Source organism: Lactuca saligna, chromosome 1 (assembly GCF_052625555.1).
Source record: "Lactuca saligna cultivar CGN05327 chromosome 1, ASM5262555v1, whole genome shotgun sequence".
Classification (NCBI taxonomy): domain Eukaryota; kingdom Viridiplantae; phylum Streptophyta; class Magnoliopsida; order Asterales; family Asteraceae; genus Lactuca; species Lactuca saligna.
This window is the reverse complement of record NC_136417.1, coordinates 2608367-2626551: the sequence shown is the minus strand read 5'-3', so window position 1 is coordinate 2626551 and position 18185 is coordinate 2608367. Positions and strand designations below refer to the sequence as shown.

The 18185-nt window shown below is 34.4% G+C and overlaps 2 protein-coding genes across 2 annotated transcripts; one reads left to right on the top strand and one right to left on the bottom strand.

Moving 5' to 3' along the window:
* Positions 1 to 1129: 1129 nt before the first annotated feature.
* Positions 1130 to 13116, bottom strand: LOC145026699 (purine permease 3-like). Its single transcript, XM_078976861.1, has 2 exons — positions 12307 to 13116; positions 1130 to 1625 (listed from the first exon to the last, which is right to left on the bottom strand). Exons 1-2 carry the CDS (start codon positions 13063 to 13065, stop codon positions 1272 to 1274), a joined length of 1113 nt encoding a protein of 370 aa, XP_078832987.1. The 5' UTR covers positions 13066 to 13116; the 3' UTR covers positions 1130 to 1271.
* Positions 13117 to 14658: 1542 nt separating this feature from the next.
* Positions 14659 to 17731, top strand: LOC145026540 (uncharacterized). The gene is made up of 4 exons (XM_078976850.1): positions 14659 to 16077; positions 16147 to 16613; positions 16693 to 17168; positions 17234 to 17731. The coding sequence occupies exons 1-4, from the start codon at positions 15439 to 15441 to the stop codon at positions 17473 to 17475; spliced, it is 1824 nt and encodes a 607-aa protein (XP_078832976.1). The 5' UTR covers positions 14659 to 15438; the 3' UTR covers positions 17476 to 17731.
* The last annotated feature ends 454 nt before the right edge of the window (positions 17732 to 18185 follow it).

The window sequence follows — 18185 nt, the reverse complement described above, 5'->3', positions numbered from 1 at the left end:
TTATACGATAAATACAAACAATTTCTAACGATACTATAAAAATTGTTATACTTCAAAAACAAATATATACAAATTTTCTACTTATACAACATATATATATATATATATATATATATATATATATATATATATATATATATATATATATATATATATATATATATATATATAAACGACTATTATGCACATACTGTAATTTAACTATTTATAATTTATAGAAACAATTACACGATAAGAATATATAATTTTTTCAAGTTATACAACAACTATACAAACGACAAATAACATATTGTAAACATTATTCTAATAATTTATTTAACTAATAATTTAAAAAAATGAGCTATTCTAACCATTTTACTAAATGTACAACCACTCAATGCACACTCTACACAGTTTTTACTTGTACATTCAAACAACCATTAACAAAATAGTATTTAAACTTAAAGTTTACTAATAACAAATATTAAAACTATGAAATACAACAAAATTACTCTTTTACAAACATTATAATTTCTTTTTTTTACACTAACTAATACATTAAATAATAAAATAATAAAGAGTTAAAACATTAAAAGAGTTAAAATCTAACCATATTTGCGGGATTGTTGAAATAATCCTCCATTTTTCTTCAAAAAAAAATCGTCAAAATCGCCCCGAGAGAGAGAGAGAGAGAGAGAGAGAGAGAAAGAGAGTTTTTATGTTTGAAAAATGAAAAATGAAAGGAAAAAAAAAAAACTTATATAGGAAAATCGGGATAAAATCGCAGATGGAAAACCCAAATCGCAGATAGACTATTTTTATCATTTTCTCTAATTTTTTTATCAAAAAAAAAAAAAAAAAAAAAAAAAAAAAAAAAAAAAAACAGCAACAACTCCTCATAAGTACACAATTATTTGATAAAGAAACGAAACCATCTATGCAACAATTACATTTGCAATGTCTTTACCTTCAAAAAGTCAAGGCCCCGGTCCAATCGAACAAAGGCTAGCCAGTGTATTTATCATTTTATTTCATGCCGAAGAATTTGTAAGCAACAGGATCTTAGCCAATTCTTCTCAACTTGCATTAAGATGCATATAAATTCGTTGATGTAATTATCCATTGTAAGGTAATACATGAACGATTACGATTATGACAACAATATATATATTTTTTCATATCATTGAATTTTAACTCTGCATAGACAGCGCTTCAATAAATACAACAACAATATTAAATGAAAATGTATAACCATCTACGATTATATTCGATGACTAATTGGTTTGAGACATCTATGGATAATTAGGTTGAGACATCTCCATTTGTTCTTGAGAAGCTTTTTGGTCGTCACTTGATCTTTTTATGAGCTTATATTCCCCATAAAAATAAGAAGCAAATCCCCATAATGATAAAACAAGTGCAACACCTTTCTCGGCTTGAAACTTTTCTTTATAAAAAACTACAGCTAATATCTCAGTCACAGGAAGTAGAGCTGCAATTATGATCCCTGATAACAATGATGATGCACAAAATATTACTCCTATGACTCCCAAGAAGAAGCATTGCCAAATTAAAGCGCTAAGACATAATATTGTGTAATATTTAGTCGGTCCTAACTCAAAACTCGCTGCTTCCCTTGGAATCACCTACAAAAGCAACAATTGCAAAATCAATAATCCATAAACCAAAATATAACATTTTCTTCGTGTTATATACCAAAAAAACACAAATTTCTTCTTAAAAGCCACAAAAATTGTTGGTGATTTAATCACCAAATATATTCTAGTGTAATGGATTTAACAAGTGTTTCAAGAACAGTGTTTTAGTTATAATACAAATTAGGAGGTGTTGTATTTACTAAATATTGTTAGTACTGAATCATGATCTACGATGACTAATTTGTTATTCTTTAAAGATGCAAATACAAGGTATAATTTGTATTTTCTGAAAGTTGAAAACTGTTCTCGTTTTATCCGTTGTGTGGATAAGTCCGGGAAACACAACGACTTCTTTGAAACACAGAAAAACGGATATCGATTTCTTCTTCATTCTCTCTCAAAATTGATTCTGGTTTTGTGCCTAAAATCAGAATTGTTCTTCAGGAATTATCCTAGTTTGGATTTCGAGATACCCAAGACAATTAGGGTCGAAATATCAAACAAGAAAAGTGTATAACACGATTCCTGTTTGTGATCCAGATTTTCTATAACCCAAATTTTCGAAATTCCCTAACAAAAATAGTCAAAACCATACCCCAAATCCATCATATCAATATGATTAATTCATCGTTACACTGCAACTCTTGGATAAAAAATTAGTATCCCATCGTTTTAACAGCAGTTTTAGTTGGTTACTATATTGCAAGTTTAGAAGGTGACAAGGAAATCCTCGATGAATACAACAACGTTTTGGCCCAAAACTGTGTCAACGATGAAACATTCAATTTGTAAATTTTCTACCAAAATCTATCAATGCATCTCTTGCTAAAGGACACGAGTTTTCCCACCAAAACCACCTGCCTTTGCCTCGTTAGGCTGTGGCTTTAATAAAATTCCCCGCCGGTTCAAAAAAAAAAAAAAAAAAAAAAAAAAACAGCCGCAATTAACTATCCCGCACATACATCTGTAGGTTTTTGGTTTTGATGAATTTTATTAAAGTTGATTGTGTATAACTCTTGTAGATTGAAATTATAAGTTAAAGAAGGTATAAATACACAATTTCCAAAATATGTCATTTCTTTAATATTCGATATCTTTGACATTCATTATCCCTATTTTCAAGCAATTTCTACGTCTTATCTATAACAGGCAACTCACATAATTTGTGGTTAGTTCCACAAAAATATACAAAATAATGGAAATAGATATGAAACATCTAGGGATGAGCAAAAGGACCGAACCGGTTGGAACCGGTCCGAACCGGACCGGAACCGGGAACCGGTTTCGGCCAAAATCAAGAACCGAACCGGCCCGGCGGTTCTATCGGTTCCGGTTCTACCGGTTCCCGGTTACCGGTTCTTGTCGTATCTTCAAATGTTGGAACCGGTCCTTGACAATAGCATTATACGTTTCCGGTTTTTGCCAGTTCTATCGGTTCCGGTTATATCGGTTCCGGTTCCTACCGGTTCCCGGTTCCAAAAATCCACAAAATAACGTCCCGGTCCCGGCCCGACCGGTTCCATCGGGTTCCGGTACCGGTTCCGACCGGTTCCCCGGTCCATTTGCTCAACCCTAGAAACATCTATGGTTGATCCAAAGGCGGGTGCAGTAAGGTCGATTGTCATGGGTCCAAAATGCTAAATTGCTCAAAATATTTCCATAAGCATGTCTAAAAAATGAAATAACATATCAACTATCATCATTTTGTAAAAACATAAGGAAACACTTATTTTTTGTCTGTCCGTATGTAAACTATTCGTTAAGTTATAAGAAAAAATACGATCTAAAATTGCAGCCATTGTGGTTAGATTGTTGCCATTTTGGGAATTAATAGTTAACACTCAAATTACATAAATAACAATCGTCTTTGAATAATTTGTAACTCTATAAAGGTGGTTGATTATTCTACCAAAATCAACTACATCTTTCAATTAGATATTTAGTTTTTGTTATATTGTAAGAACTCTATAAAACCCATTAAACTCATTGGTTATTACTTTCATTGATTGAGTTGATTCGCATGTGATGATTCCAAGTCAAAGAATGAAGCATAAAATGGTGAGTTCTATCAAGATTTTTGAATTTTTATTTGATATGGTATTCTATCAGTGGATGTTAGTATGTGCTAAAGTTGTTTTGATATATACATAGATGTTACTATTTGATTGATTTTAATATTTTTTGTAGATGGTACTCTTGATCAAAATTTTATTATGTATATTCTGTGATAGATTTTATAAGGGATAAAGTTACAAATAAAAGAAAATAAAACATTAGAAAATCATCTTGAAGACTTTTAGCATCTTCTTTTGGAGGTGGATAGGAACACCCGCAATTGGGCGGTTTATATGGTCAGGTCCTCCTTCACAGCTGTAACAATGAATGGCTTCCATGCCATCATGTGTCATGGACCTCCTTCGTTCCCAAAACTTCACTGCATTATTTTTATGGTCTTTATTTATAAAATAATTTTCAATTACATTACTGTTTTTTAAATATATCTAGTAAACATCTTATATTTCTTAACTTATACGTTTTGATATCATTAGTGCTTTCAAAATAAAAATAGTGATATTCAATTTATTTTTTTAGCGTCACCACTCACCACAAAAGAAATAAAAATCTTTTTTTTTTTTTAAATTTTATAGCTATAACTGCTTTGCAACTTTAGGCTCTTCTAATTTGTAACATACTTTTACCGTTTAATTTTAAAGATATAAATTTAAGGGGGTGTTTGAGAGTGAATTTTGAACTCTAAAAGTGTTTTTAGAGAGAAGTGTTTATTTACTTATAATATTGGTAAAAAAAAATTTAAATGTTTGGATAAACTTTTATAGTGAAAAAACCAATAAATCATCAAGTTAAAAAGTGTTTGTTTAAAAAATGTTTTTTAAAGTTATTTTAGTTGAAAATTCGTAACCAGTTTCAATATGCTTATTAAAAAGTATTTTTTTGAAACTTATGAAAAAATTATTCTAAAAAGTATTTTTAAATTTACCAAACACTTTTTTTTTTTACTTATTAACTTTTCAAAAACTCAATAAACCAATAAAAACTTTTGCAATCCCAAACACCCCTATTGGTATGCTCTAAGTCAAAGTTACTTTGTTTTTTATTGCAAATTGAAAGACAAAGCTGTGGGGTCAAATGTTGAATATACGAAGCATGAGGGCGACTTTAGTCCAAACGATGCTGACATAGTAGCTTTATAGTTTAGACTTTAGACTTTAGACAAAAACGAAATGTAATTTAGATAAGTTATTAGTTACTACTCTATGAAAAAGTTCAAAAAATTCTAAAAATAAAACTAAACATTATATGCTAACCATAAAGTAGAAAAAGTTCAATAAAGAGTAAATTACACAAAAGGTCCCTATGGTTTGGAGTAATTTGCATGTTTAATCCCTAACTTATTTTTTTAACTCGGAAGATCCCTATTATTTGTTTTTGTTACGCGTTTGATCCTTACTGTTTGTTTTTATTACACGTGTGGTCCTTATCTTACCTAAAAAGACTATTATTTAAAAAGAGAAAAATGGTGTGGTAGGTAAGGTAAGGTGAATGACATGGGATTGGGTGTGTGTTTATTTAAACAAATCAAAAAATCAAGGGAAAAATAGTATTTTTAGGTAAGTCAGGGACCAAACGCGTAACAAAAACAAATAGTATGAACCTTCCGAGTTAAAAAAATAAGTTAGGGACCAAACGTGCAAATTATCCTAAACCATAAGGACTATGCGTGTAATTTACTCTTCAATAAATTCAAAAAATAAAACTAAACATTATATGCTATCCATAAAGTTGTATAATATCTTTTAGAGTAAATTAGACGAATCGTCCCTATTATTTGGGGTAATTTACGCGTTTAGTTTCTAACTTATTTTTTTAACTTTGAAAGTTTCTAATGTTTGTTTTTGCTACGTGTTTGGTTCATAATTTTTATTTTTATTACGCATTTGGTCCATGTTTTACCTAAAAAGACTATTTTTTAAACAGAAAAAAATAGTGGGGTAGGTAAGGTAAGATGAGGGGGATAGGGTCGGATCGGGATGTGTTTATTTAAGTAAATTAAAAAATCAATGGCAAAATAGGTGTTTTAGGCAAGACGGGGACCAAATGCATAACAAAAACAAATAATACGGACCTTCCAAATTAAAAAAAATAAGTTAAATACCAAACGCACAACTTAACCTAAACCATAGGAACCAATCGTATAATTTACTCTATCTTTTAATAAGAAATTAAGGATCATATATGAAAGTCATTATTTATGAAATTGGTGGCGTCATACAATAATATATCATACCATTGCATTGCCCCCTCATCGCATATTATTTTCCTTTCATCCTACAAAAATAATGATTGTTTGTCACGGCACCTGTCAAATCATTTTCTTTTCACTCCATAAAAATGGTGAGTGTGATACCATATTTTACCATATTTTTTTAATTGAAAAAAATATAATTGAAAAAATATAATTATATAAATTAATGAAAGGAAAATAGTTTATTAATTAAAAAAAAATACATAGTAAATTAAAACCATAAATAAAAAAAAGCATAATCGAAACATAGTAGAATAATACGTGATGTCTAATCATTGTCGTCCGTCACCCAAAAAGAAAAGAGTTGTGAAAACATCTCGTGCAACAATCACGGTTCAACGGAGGAGGTCGGTGTTGTGTTTACCATGCACCGCGGTGACACGTCACATACCTCGGTGTGTGGTATAGGACGTTCTGGACGAGCATAATGCATAATTAATGAATACATTTATACTGTTGTAATATTCTATATTTATTATTTATATCTTATTGTTGTTTTCGTCAAAATATTTTTTAATAATTCATCATCTACAACAAGATGTGAAGTGAACGACATTCTTGTTACTTCGTTTTCCTCATTATTTTCTCCAATTTTTGACAACGTCTCTTCTCCTTTGCCATTGCATGCTAATGGCACAACTAGACGTGAAATAGCATCAAATTATAAAAGCTTAAATACTGTCGATGCGGCATGCAATGTTGGAGGCATAGAATGTATTGGGAAAATTATGGTTTGCGGTGGAGATCTGGATACCAGCTGGGATCGTGATATCACTTTCCGAACTGATATTTCTACCCTATGCCTGTGTTACAAGAAATTCAGCATAGGATAATTCAAGCAGACACCTACGTTTCTAGGCACAGAAAACGTAAGCTATTATGCTACAAGGTTCTGTGAATGTGTGATGTAAAACGAGAGCTAAAGAACATCCGTCTTCTGGAAAGGAAGAGTTGCTTATATACTAAATACGATTAGGGTTTCATTAGGGTTGGGCGGTCATTACTTGCTTTGAAAGCAAGTAATATTAATCCGAATTAGGGTTACCAAAAACTAATGAGTTTCGTTAGTTTTACCATAATCACCCTCAAGAAATTGAATTTTTCATTATGTTCCCACATGCAAAATTCGGTGAGGGGCTCTGCCCCTTAGACCCCGCTAGGGGCGCTGCCCCTAGACCCCGCCAAAGGGGCGCTGCCCCTTTGGAAACCCCGGACCCCCGACTAGTCGTCAAACCGGCTTCTGACTCGATCTTATACATGCGTGCACTCTGCACAACCCCCATACATGTATTAGAGTACAAATCATGAAGCCCCTTAGGTCACATGTTAGTTCCAGTTACTTAAAATGACACGGTGACACTAAAATCACCAACAATCCTCCCCCATTTTTAGTGTAACCCTTGAACAAGCATAACCTTATTAACAACAAACCAAACTAGTACATAATGAAAATATTGCAAATACTTGAGAATCAGGGTGTTCTAAGAATTGAACCCGTCAACCCATTTGAATACCAGAAAGTAAAATGCACACTAGTTTATTGAATTTCTAGCATAATACAACTTGACACTATTATAAAGTTGTGTGTCCCAATCCTCTCATGATCGTATCAAGGTCAAGTCCACAACCTCTTGAAATGCGGCTACACTTCACAATCACATAGGTAACTCCTTTCCATGTATTTGCACATACATTTATCAAAGGAATTATTAAGAAGTTAAACTTCAACCTGGCTAACTTGCAGAACCGAACACATACCTGGGATGAATACTTTATGTGTTCCAATCTATAAGTATGAGCTTTCCACATTGAATTCAACTCCTAACATTATATTAGGAGGGAATTGGGTGTCTCATCATTATAGAATTAAAGGGACTTTAATCCCATCCCGATCACAGACTTGTGCACTAAGTCTCTTGTCAGACCTTTAGTCAAGTGATCTACCAAATTATGTTGCGATTTCACAAACTCAGCCGAAATCACACCATTCATGATTAGTTCTCTAATCATACTATGTCTAACACCTAGGTGTCTAGACTTGCCATTATAAACTTGGCTATATGCCTTAGCCAAAGCGGCAACACTATCACAAAGGATAGAAATAGGTGCTATCGGTTTAGACCACAAAGGAATCTCATAGACTAAATTCCTTAGCCACTCTGCTTCTTTACCAGCAACTGCCAACGCAACAAACTCAGATTCCATTGTCGAGTTTGTAATGCAAGATTGCTTCTTGGAAGCCCAAGAAATGGTACCTCCCCCAAGCAAGAATACCCAACCAGAAGTTGAGGAATGGTCCTCCATGTTGGTAATCCAACTTGCATCTGAATGACCTTCTAAAACCGAAGGACTCCCCAAGTAACTCAAACCATAATTCATGGTTCCCTTGAGATACTTAAACACTCTATTCACTGCTTGCCAATGTTGAGCACTAGGATTGCTAGTATACTTGCTCAACTTACCTACAAAAAACGCAATATCATGTCTGGTACTTGTCATAACATACATCAAGCTACCAATAGCCTTAGAGTATTCCAACTGTGAAATGGGAATACTATTATTTGGCATTAATTTCACACTTGGGTCCATAGGAGTACTCACGTGAGAACAATCGGTAAAATTAAACCGCTTGAGAATTTTTCAATATAATGACTTTGAGTCATTACCAATCCTTTGTTAATCCTCTTAATTCTTATTCCAAGAATTACACCATCCTCTCCTAAATCTTTCATGGAAAACTTGGATGACAACAATTTCTTTGTTTTATCCACTTGATTTTGGTCGGTGCCAAAAATCAACATGTCATCTACATATAAGCAAATGATCACTCCAGCTCTAGTAGCATCATCAAATCTACTATAAACACATTTGTCACATTGGTTTGTTTTGAAACCAAAAGACAAAATCACCTCATCAAATTTTTGATGCCATTGTTTAGGCGCTTGTTTCAGCCCATACAAAGATTTAACAAGTTTACAAACCATATGCTCTTTACTAGGCATAATGAAACCTTGTGGTTGTTTCATGTAAACTTCCTCATCAATATCACCATTTAAAAAGGTTGTTTTCACATCCATTTGGTGAATAACCAGATTGTGGATACTTGCCAAGGCAACCAACAATCTAATAGTAGAAATATGTGCAACTGGAGCATACATATCAAAATAGTTAATACCGGCTTTTTGTCTAAAACCTTGAATGACTAACCGAGCCTTGAAGCCAGGGGCTCTGCCCCTTGGACCCCGCTAAGGGCGCTGCCCCTAGACCCCGCCAAAGGAGCGTTGCCCCTTTGGAAACCCTGGACCCCCCCGATTAGCCGTCGAACCGGCTTCTGACTCAATCTTATACATGCATGCATTCCGCACAACCTCATTCATGTATTAGAGTACAGATCATGAAGCCCCTTAGCTCACATGTTAGTTCCAATTACTTAAAATGATATGGTGACACTAAAATCACCAACAGAATGCCACCACACTTGTGTTTATTGATTGCATTGATGCAATCGATTGTCACATGACATTTTTAAAGGAAAAAAAAATAATATAAGCCTGAACGGTGTGGTGCAATTGGCACCATACGCCACCTAAACTCTATCTAGACTCCAAATTTTGAAGTATACAGTTTAAACGAGGGGTGGTGTTGATGATAAAGAGAAGAGATAATAAAAAAAGAAATACATGTTCATGTTTGCCTCAACAAATTTTCATTGGTGAATAGTTGTTGTCAACCTTTGCCGTCCATTTTTGCCGGCTAATACAAGATGGTGTTTGTCGCCGGCAACACCTCCCAAGTCGGATGTTGCCGGTGAATTTTATTCCCTCGTACCGTTTTGCCTAAGCCATAAATGACCTCCTCCCACGTTTCTTTTTTTACTTTTTTTTTAGCATGTTAATCGAAAATTCGAACCAAAACCAAATTAACCTAAATAACCAAACAATTTTAACTGAACCATTACTAAAAAAGGTGGTGCGGTTTCTATTTATGATTAACTAAATAGATATGGTTCAGTTATAGTGTTCATCCAAAACTAAACCACTAAAAATCGAACCGAACCAATAATATTAACAAATATTTTTTAATATAATATAATAGTAAATATTAAATATATGGTATGTAATTATATTTGGAATTAAAAATTCAAAAAGTAATTATTTGGAATTGAGTGAAATAACTAATCTTCTATCATATTAATAAGGTTATAAGTAGAAAATCGTTCATTTTTTCATAACAATGTACTTTACGTTTTTTAGTTTTTATTAAAAAATTATTTTATTTTTATCTCATTTTAACCAATATCAACTGTTAACCATAACCATTAACCGACAAATATCATTAATCAAAACTAATATTCACCAATACCTAATAGCTACCAAAATACATTAACAATGATTATCCCGAACTAAGCCGTCTCATCGTCCCATACCCAAGGAGATTGTCTGCACGTGCAACTATTTATTTTAATAAGATTTAATTATATAACGTGTTTATTTAAAATTATAAAAAAAAAATGGGTAAATTACACCAATCGTCCCTCGTGCATATGCCAAAAAACATGTTTAGTCCCTATTTTTCAAAATTAACTCGGACCATCCCTTCTTTGTTTAAAAGTTGCATGGTTCATCCCTCATTAATTTAAATTTTCACGTTTCATACCTTCAGAGACTTGAAAAAGACTATATTGCCCTTATTTATTTTCTTTTTCATTATTTATTTTTTTTATTAATTAAAATATATAGAAAATGAAGTGGGCCTCACACTTATCCACCCACATCCTCATTTAGCTAGATACCCTAAATCCTTTTTCCCGTTTCTCTATCGTTATTATAAAACCTCCTCTTCCTATGAAATCAAAATCTAGCCACCGGAGGAAGTCAAAATCCAGTCGTCGGAGGTACTCATCGTCCCCTTTGAAACACCGATATTGTCCCCTTTAGACCTCCGATTTCATCCCCTCAAAGTAACTTCGCCATATCCTCCAAGCCACCGTTGCATCCTCACCTGTGTGTTGCCACTGTAGAGCTTAATTGTGGAGTTAGACGGATCACAAATCTCCACTATGTCTCTCATCCTCCTTTTCTTATCTAAATATTGATGAGGTTGAATATAGAAATGGGTTAGTTTATTGAAATGGGATGATGACGATGCACTGGATGTGGAGGGACAGAGATGAATAAGTTGAAGGTATAAAGGATGGTGACGTGTAGGTAGGAGGCAAGTGAAGGATGGAGAGAAAGAAGTCATCTGGTGATTATTTGGGAATGGATTTGATGGATTTCATTTATCAAATTGCATTGATTTTTAAGACTCCATATAAGATCTTATGACTGTTTGCAATAAATTATCGGTTTTCAGTCTCATCTTACACGAGATTAAGTATCTGATGTGTGCAGTTCTTAGCTAGAATTGGGGGAGAAAGATTGGACATCAGAAGAATGTGACAGAGAACCACCATTCACAGCTGTCAGCACTTGCAGTGGGTGGCGATCGAAAAATAGAGAAAGAGAAAGGTTTTTCTTGCCGGAGAAAGGAAGAGCGCCGGAGTTGGGTGGTTGTCGGTTGTGAGTGTGAATGAGAGAGAGGGAGAAGGAAATCGGGGATAGGGGAAGGGGAGGGGTGGGATATTAACTTTTTTCTTTTTTAAAAAAAAATCTAAACATTGATAAATAATTAACAGAAAAATGAAAAAGAAATTATTAAGGGTAAAATAGTCATTTTATGTCAATAGGGACTAACCGTGCCAGAAAAAACAAACTCAGGGACGATCCGAGTTAATTTTTGAAAATAGAGACTAAACACACTTTCTGGCGTATGTACGAAGGACGAATGATGTAATTTACCCTAAAAAAAAATATAAAGTTTTTAGTTTTTAATTATCTATAATTAACATAAAATATAATATCGATCCCATCTCCACGCCGATCAACCAAAAACAGGTAAAATTTAATATAATATTATCATAGGATATTAAAATATGAAGATTATTTTCAAATGTATGTTAGATTTTTCTTCCATCATTATAAGATTGACAATACATTAATTCAAAATGTGACAGATTATTAATTATTTGAAGCATATGATATTATAGGGGTAATCTGTTCAATTATTTAATAGATAAATCATGACACATCGGTTTCCTTGTTTCTTCGTTATGATAATCTAATTTGTCTCTAGATAGACAGATTAGATTATAATTAGACCTTTAAGCTGATGTCAAATGTAAAAAAAGAAAAAAAAAAAAAAAAAATCGAGTTATCTTAGCATAAAACAAGTAGTTGTGCAAATAATCTGGTTTAATTATAATATAAAATTATAATGTTGTGTGAAGGAAAAAACAGTGTGTACCTCAAAGTCGTTGTTGGCAATCATCCCTACCGAACAAAATAAGGTAGCAAACAAACACATAACTATCTGGATCTCCACCACCAGTGTATACGTTATCTCCTGCTTTGCCTTGTTGTACGTTAGCTCTATCAATGGCAGCACAAACCCATACAGCAACGCCGCCGCCACCGTCATAACAAACCCCATCGCGTACTCTTTCTTACTCTCTCCCTCCGGCCGGTCACTGCTCGTATGCAACGCCAGAACTGCCGCCCCGACAGTCAGAAGCACCACGGCGTTGATGGAATACGGTGTAAACTTCTGTTTCACGAGGAGGTATGCAAAGACCGCCACAAAGGCGAGATGGGGAGCGAGGATGAGGGCGGAAGTGGAGATGGGGAGGCGGGCAACGCCGTAAGCGTAGAGGTAGTCGTCAAGACCAGTGAGGACACCGATAAACGCCACGGCGAAGAATAATCTCGGACGCATGTAGATCAATGACGTGTGTTTGTTATCTCCATCTTTTCCGGCTGCACGGCGGTGGAAGTAAAGAATGATGAGGACGACAAGGATAAACGGCCATCCAGCGGTTTCTAGGAACGATGACAACCATACGCGGTTGCCACCGTGGATGAAATAAAGCCGCATAATCAAAGGTCCACCACAGTTTCCGATGGATAACAAGATACAACTCAGGATTAAAAGCGCCTTCTTGGCCGCGGGGTTAACTTTGGCCGGCATAGGTACGGAGGTAGTGGTGGTTTCTTCATGGTTATCCATCGTATGCAAATCTAAATTACTAAAATTGATGTTCGTAGAAATAACATAAATATCGTTAGACGATTTTGATTTATATTTCATTTCATTATTAACTAGTTTATAATCCGTAAAAACCATGGTTATAAAATTAATTAAACTTTTGTAGTAAAATTTTAAAATTATTAATTACTTATTTTAAGTAAATTATTAATTTAAAAGATATTTTTATTAGTTATGTCAAATTGTAATCGTTGATTCAAATAAATATGTAAAATTAAGTTTTAACATATATTAGATATTTTTATTTGTGAATTAATGAAAACAATAATATAAAATTTAAAATATATAATATATAATAAATACATTGACAAATAGCATCACATTAATGAGCAACTCTAATAAATTTAAAATGAAGAACTAATAGATTGACAAGTGGCAACACATTAATTAAGAGGTTTAATATAGTGACACATGGCAAAAGAACTACTCTTTTATTAGTATAGAGATTAGTATATTATAAGGAAAAATAAAATTCGACTCCAAGAATTCATATTCATAATATATAAAATTAAAATGCAACTTCGAATTTGCAAGTATAAGTTAATGTTAGGGATGAGCAAATGGACCGGGAAACCGGTACCGGAACCGGAACCGGCACCAGAACCGGAACCCGATGGAACCGTTATTTTTGTGGATTTTTGGAACCGTGAACCGGTAGGAACCGGAACCGATATAACCGAAACCGGTAGAACCGGCAAAAACCGGAACCATATTATGTTATTTTTCAAGGACCAGTTCCAACATTTGAAGACACAACAAGAACCGGTAGGAACCGAGAACCAGTAGGAACCGGGAACCGGTAGAACCGGAACCGATAGAACCGTCGGGCCGGTTCGGTTCTTGATTTTGGCCGAAGCCGGTTCCCGGTTCCGGTCCGGTTTGGACCGGTTCCAGCCGATTCGGTCCTTTTGCTCATCCCTAGTTAATGTAGTTAAGAGTACAATATTTTATGCATAATGTATAAATGCATGAAGTTCGACAATAATTCCTCAAATTATATAATCCGTCACTTATTACCTATTTATTCTTTCATCTTTTTATTTTTTTAAATATTACTTTCACCTAACCACATTTAGCTTTGTAATATATACCTTTTATTTTTTAAATATTTGTTTTTATTCCATGTGACTCATCTACTTCTTAATACACAATAAAAACATATAACACCCACAGCAAAAATATGGGTTCAATTACTAGTTATAACCAGACATATATAATATCACATCTATTTAGTTCTTTTTGTTTTTAGGGATAATGACTTCAGAGGGTAACATACTTTTGATTTTGATCACATTTGGTCACTGAACTTTTTTTCGTGCTCTATTAACCCTTTAACTTGTTGATTTGTGCAAATTTTCCCCTTCCGACCGGGTTTAGCCGGTTTCAAACGGTTTATTGATCCTACGTGTATTTTTTATCTTACGTGGCGAAAGAGGTGGCATGTAGGGCCCGATTTTTCGTCTCCGTCTCATTAAACCACACCCCGAAGTCTTATTTGGTCCTTAAACTCGACTAGGTCACAAAATTCTCCATCGATCATTCATCTCCTTCAACCGTTCTATGGCATCATCTCCAAATCCTACTGATCAGAACTTCATTGTAGTGGATTTCCACTACAATGGTCAGTTTGCACCCAATCCCTTAGTTTACTTTGATCCCAACAGAGCATCAGTGCGAGATGTTGACTTCAGTGGGTTTGGGTATGAGCAATTCATGGAATTCCTTCACAAGCTCACCAACTCGAGAAGCAAAGACATCTATTTCTGCCTTCCACAAGAGTCTTTAGGTCTTGGAATTCATACACTGGTGAACAACGGTGATTACAAGGAATTTTTGGATTTGGCGTATGCTAATGACAAGAGAATGAATGTATATGTGGATCACCATAATGAACCTATCTTCGACTGGATTGAGGCTGAGGAAAGTGAAAGTGAAAACGAAGACTTAGATGAAGATGAGGATTCAGTTATTCAAGATTCATATTCTGTTGATCATGAAGAAGATGATGCTACCTATCCATTTCCAGCAAACAAAACTGCACGTGATAGATTTTTAAACATCCTTTGTGAACCTATAGAGAGTGAAGATCAAGATGATGAATACGTGCCACCCCAGTACCCTGTGTATGATGAGAGACAGCCATGGGATCAGATGAAACCAATTATAGGTATGCGATTTTGTAACCCTACTGAGCTTAAACATATGTTAAGCAATTATGCAGTTGCTAATGGGTATGATCTATGGTTTGAAAAAAATGACTCTGATAGATTGTTAGTGAAATGTTGCAAAAAGAATAAGTCACCATCTTGCCCTTTCAGACTATGGGCCTCCTAGATGGGTAAAGAAAAGACTTTTCAGATCAAATCTCTAGTGAATGAACATAATTGTTGTAGGGTGTTTAAGTTTGGGTTAATTGTAACTTATAGATGGATAGGGAAACATTTTATGAGTCAAATTATAGAGAACCCAAAAATGAGTGCAAGGAAGATGAAAGCTAAAGTGTCAACAACATTCAACATAAATGTGAGTATGGGGCAATGCAGAAATGCAAAGAAATTTGCATTACAAGAGATTGAAGGAAGTTTAATTGAACATTATGGGAGATTGTGGTCATATGGTGAGGAAATTATCAGGTCAAATCCTGGGTCTACTGTGAGATTGGATGTAGACATCATGCCAGATTCCACAACTTTGTTTTCTAAGTTTTATGTGTGTTTCAAAGCTGTAAGGGATGGTTGGTTAGAAGGGTGCAGGCCAGTAATTGGGCTTGATGGTTGCTTTTTAAAGGGTATAGTTAGAGGAGAAGTTATTTCAGCTGTTGGGAGAGATGCAAACAACCACATCTACCCTTTAGCATGGGCTGTGGTATGTGTTGAGAATAAAGAAACATGGAAGTGGTTCATAGATTTGCTTATGGATGACATTAATGGTGGTCTTGGTGCAGGCATTACCCTTCTTTCTGATGGACACAAGGTTAGTACTAGGTCATTTTTATGCTTCATTTTTATGCTTTTTCACTCATAATGATGTTGTGATTTGTAGGGGTTATTACAAGCAGTTAAGGAAAAATGTCCAGAAGCTGAACATAGACAATGTGCTAGACACATTCTGGCTAATTTTAATAAAAGGTTTACTGGTCAACAATACATAAAGTTATTTTGGAGGGCTGTAAGGGCTAGTACTGTGGAGAAGTTCAGAGGTGTAATGGAGAACATCAAATCTATTGATACTCATGCTTATGATTACCTTATAGACAGAGATCCTACTACCTGGTCTAAGGCATTCTTTCAAGAAGGAAGAGACTGTGATGCAGTGGAGAATGGGGTCAGTGAGAGTTTCAATTCTGCTATTAGGCATGCTAGAAGGAGACCTATAATCACTATGCTGGAGGAGATTAGGTTATTTGTGATGGAAAGGATATACACTCAAAGAGTTGAAGGAATGGAATGGGATTTGCTTATATGTCCAACTATTAGGAAGCGTATAGAACATCTGAAGGTTAAACAGAGGTAATTATTTTACTTTAATATGCTTATGTTAATTATGAGGATGTGTTATTGATTCACTGATGTTAATATGCTTAAATAGATTGTGGGGAGTTACTCCTTGTGGTTATCAAAAGTATGAGGTTAGATTCACTGATGTTGCATATGGAGTGGATCTAATTGCAAAGAAGTGTGCCTGTAGAATATGGCAACTTACAGGGATACCATGCTTACATGGAGTGGCAGCAATATCTTACTTAAATCATGATGCTGAGGCATATGTGTCCCAATCATACACTACTGAGGCTTACCTAAAATGCTACAAATATAGCATTAATCCTCTCAATAGTAGTGAAATGTGGCCAGATGTTCCATACCATAATCCTTTGCCTCCCAAAAGAAGAAGATTACCTGGTAGGCCATCTGTGAAAAGGAAGAGGGATGCAATTGAACGAGAGTTGAGTGGATCAAGTAGACAAACTGTCTCAAGAAGGGGTAGCATAATAAAGTGTGGTATTTGTAAGGAACCAGGTCACAACAAGAAAAAGTGTCCATCTAACCAACAAAGCAATACATCAGGTGAATATTTTTAAAAAAATTACATCATTTGAACAAAGAATTGACATTTTAATTTTTGTTTGCAGTACCAAGTTCATCCAGGGGCAGTGGAGCAGACCCAAGTTTATCCAGGGGCAATGAAGGACCACCACCACCTGCAGCCCAACAACCTCCTCCACCACCACCTGCAGCCCCCATGCCAAGAAGAAGGGTCCCAGTTAGTAGAAGTGGAAGGAGGAAATATTCTGAACGGATTATCAAACAAGCATTAAGGAGGCAGATACCTGGGGTTGGGAGCAATGCAGATAACCCTTCAGTTATTGATTAATTTAGGGGATAGTAGTGGGTGGGTAGGAATATCTTTTGTAAGGCAGTTGTGATGTAAAGACAAAGTAGTAGTCTTTTTATTATGTTTTTCTATGGTACTATCAAGTAGGTGTATGGGCACATGGTGGCCCTTCTTTTGTCTATGCAGGAATCTTTTGTGTTACCTAGAAACTACTTTTGTGTATGCAGACAAAAACTTATATAACTGTAGAATATTAATGGCGTATTACAATGAATCCAACCACCACATTCACTTACTTTTTTTATTATATGTATTTGTTATATGTATGCTACTTTGTGATTCCATTCCAGTCAAAACTAATTCTTTATATGCATGCTACTTTGTGATTCCATTCCAGTCAAAACTAATTCTTTATATGCATGCTACTTTGTGATTCTATTCCAGTCAAAATCAAATATGTATTCATTGTTATATGTATGCTTCCTTATGATTCCATTCCAGTCAAAAATATTTCTTGGTGATTCCATTCCAGTCAAAGTTACTTCATTCCATTCTTTGTGATTCCATTCCAATCAAAGTTAATATGTATGCAGTTAATATGTATGCTTCTTTATAATTAAATTTTCCATTACAATCAATGTTACTTCATTCCATTCCAACAAGAAGTTAAGATAACAACTCTATTCTATTCAAACAACATCTTTCAATGCATCATGTGACTTCATTTCATCATATACACGATGATCAGA

Coding starts and splice junctions, on each gene's coding strand:
- LOC145026699 (XM_078976861.1), bottom strand. CDS start 13,065: ATGGATAACCATGAAGAAACCACCACTACCTCCGTACCTATGCCGGCC. Junction 1,626..12,306: donor TTGCCAACAACGACTTTGAG/GTACACACTGTT, acceptor TTGCTTTTGTAG/GTGATTCCAAGGGAAGCAGC.
- LOC145026540 (XM_078976850.1), top strand. CDS start 15,439: ATGGGTAAAGAAAAGACTTTTCAGATCAAATCTCTAGTGAATGAACAT. Junction 16,078..16,146: donor TTCTTTCTGATGGACACAAG/GTTAGTACTAGG, acceptor TGTGATTTGTAG/GGGTTATTACAAGCAGTTAA. Junction 17,169..17,233: donor CCAACAAAGCAATACATCAG/GTGAATATTTTT, acceptor TTTTGTTTGCAG/TACCAAGTTCATCCAGGGGC.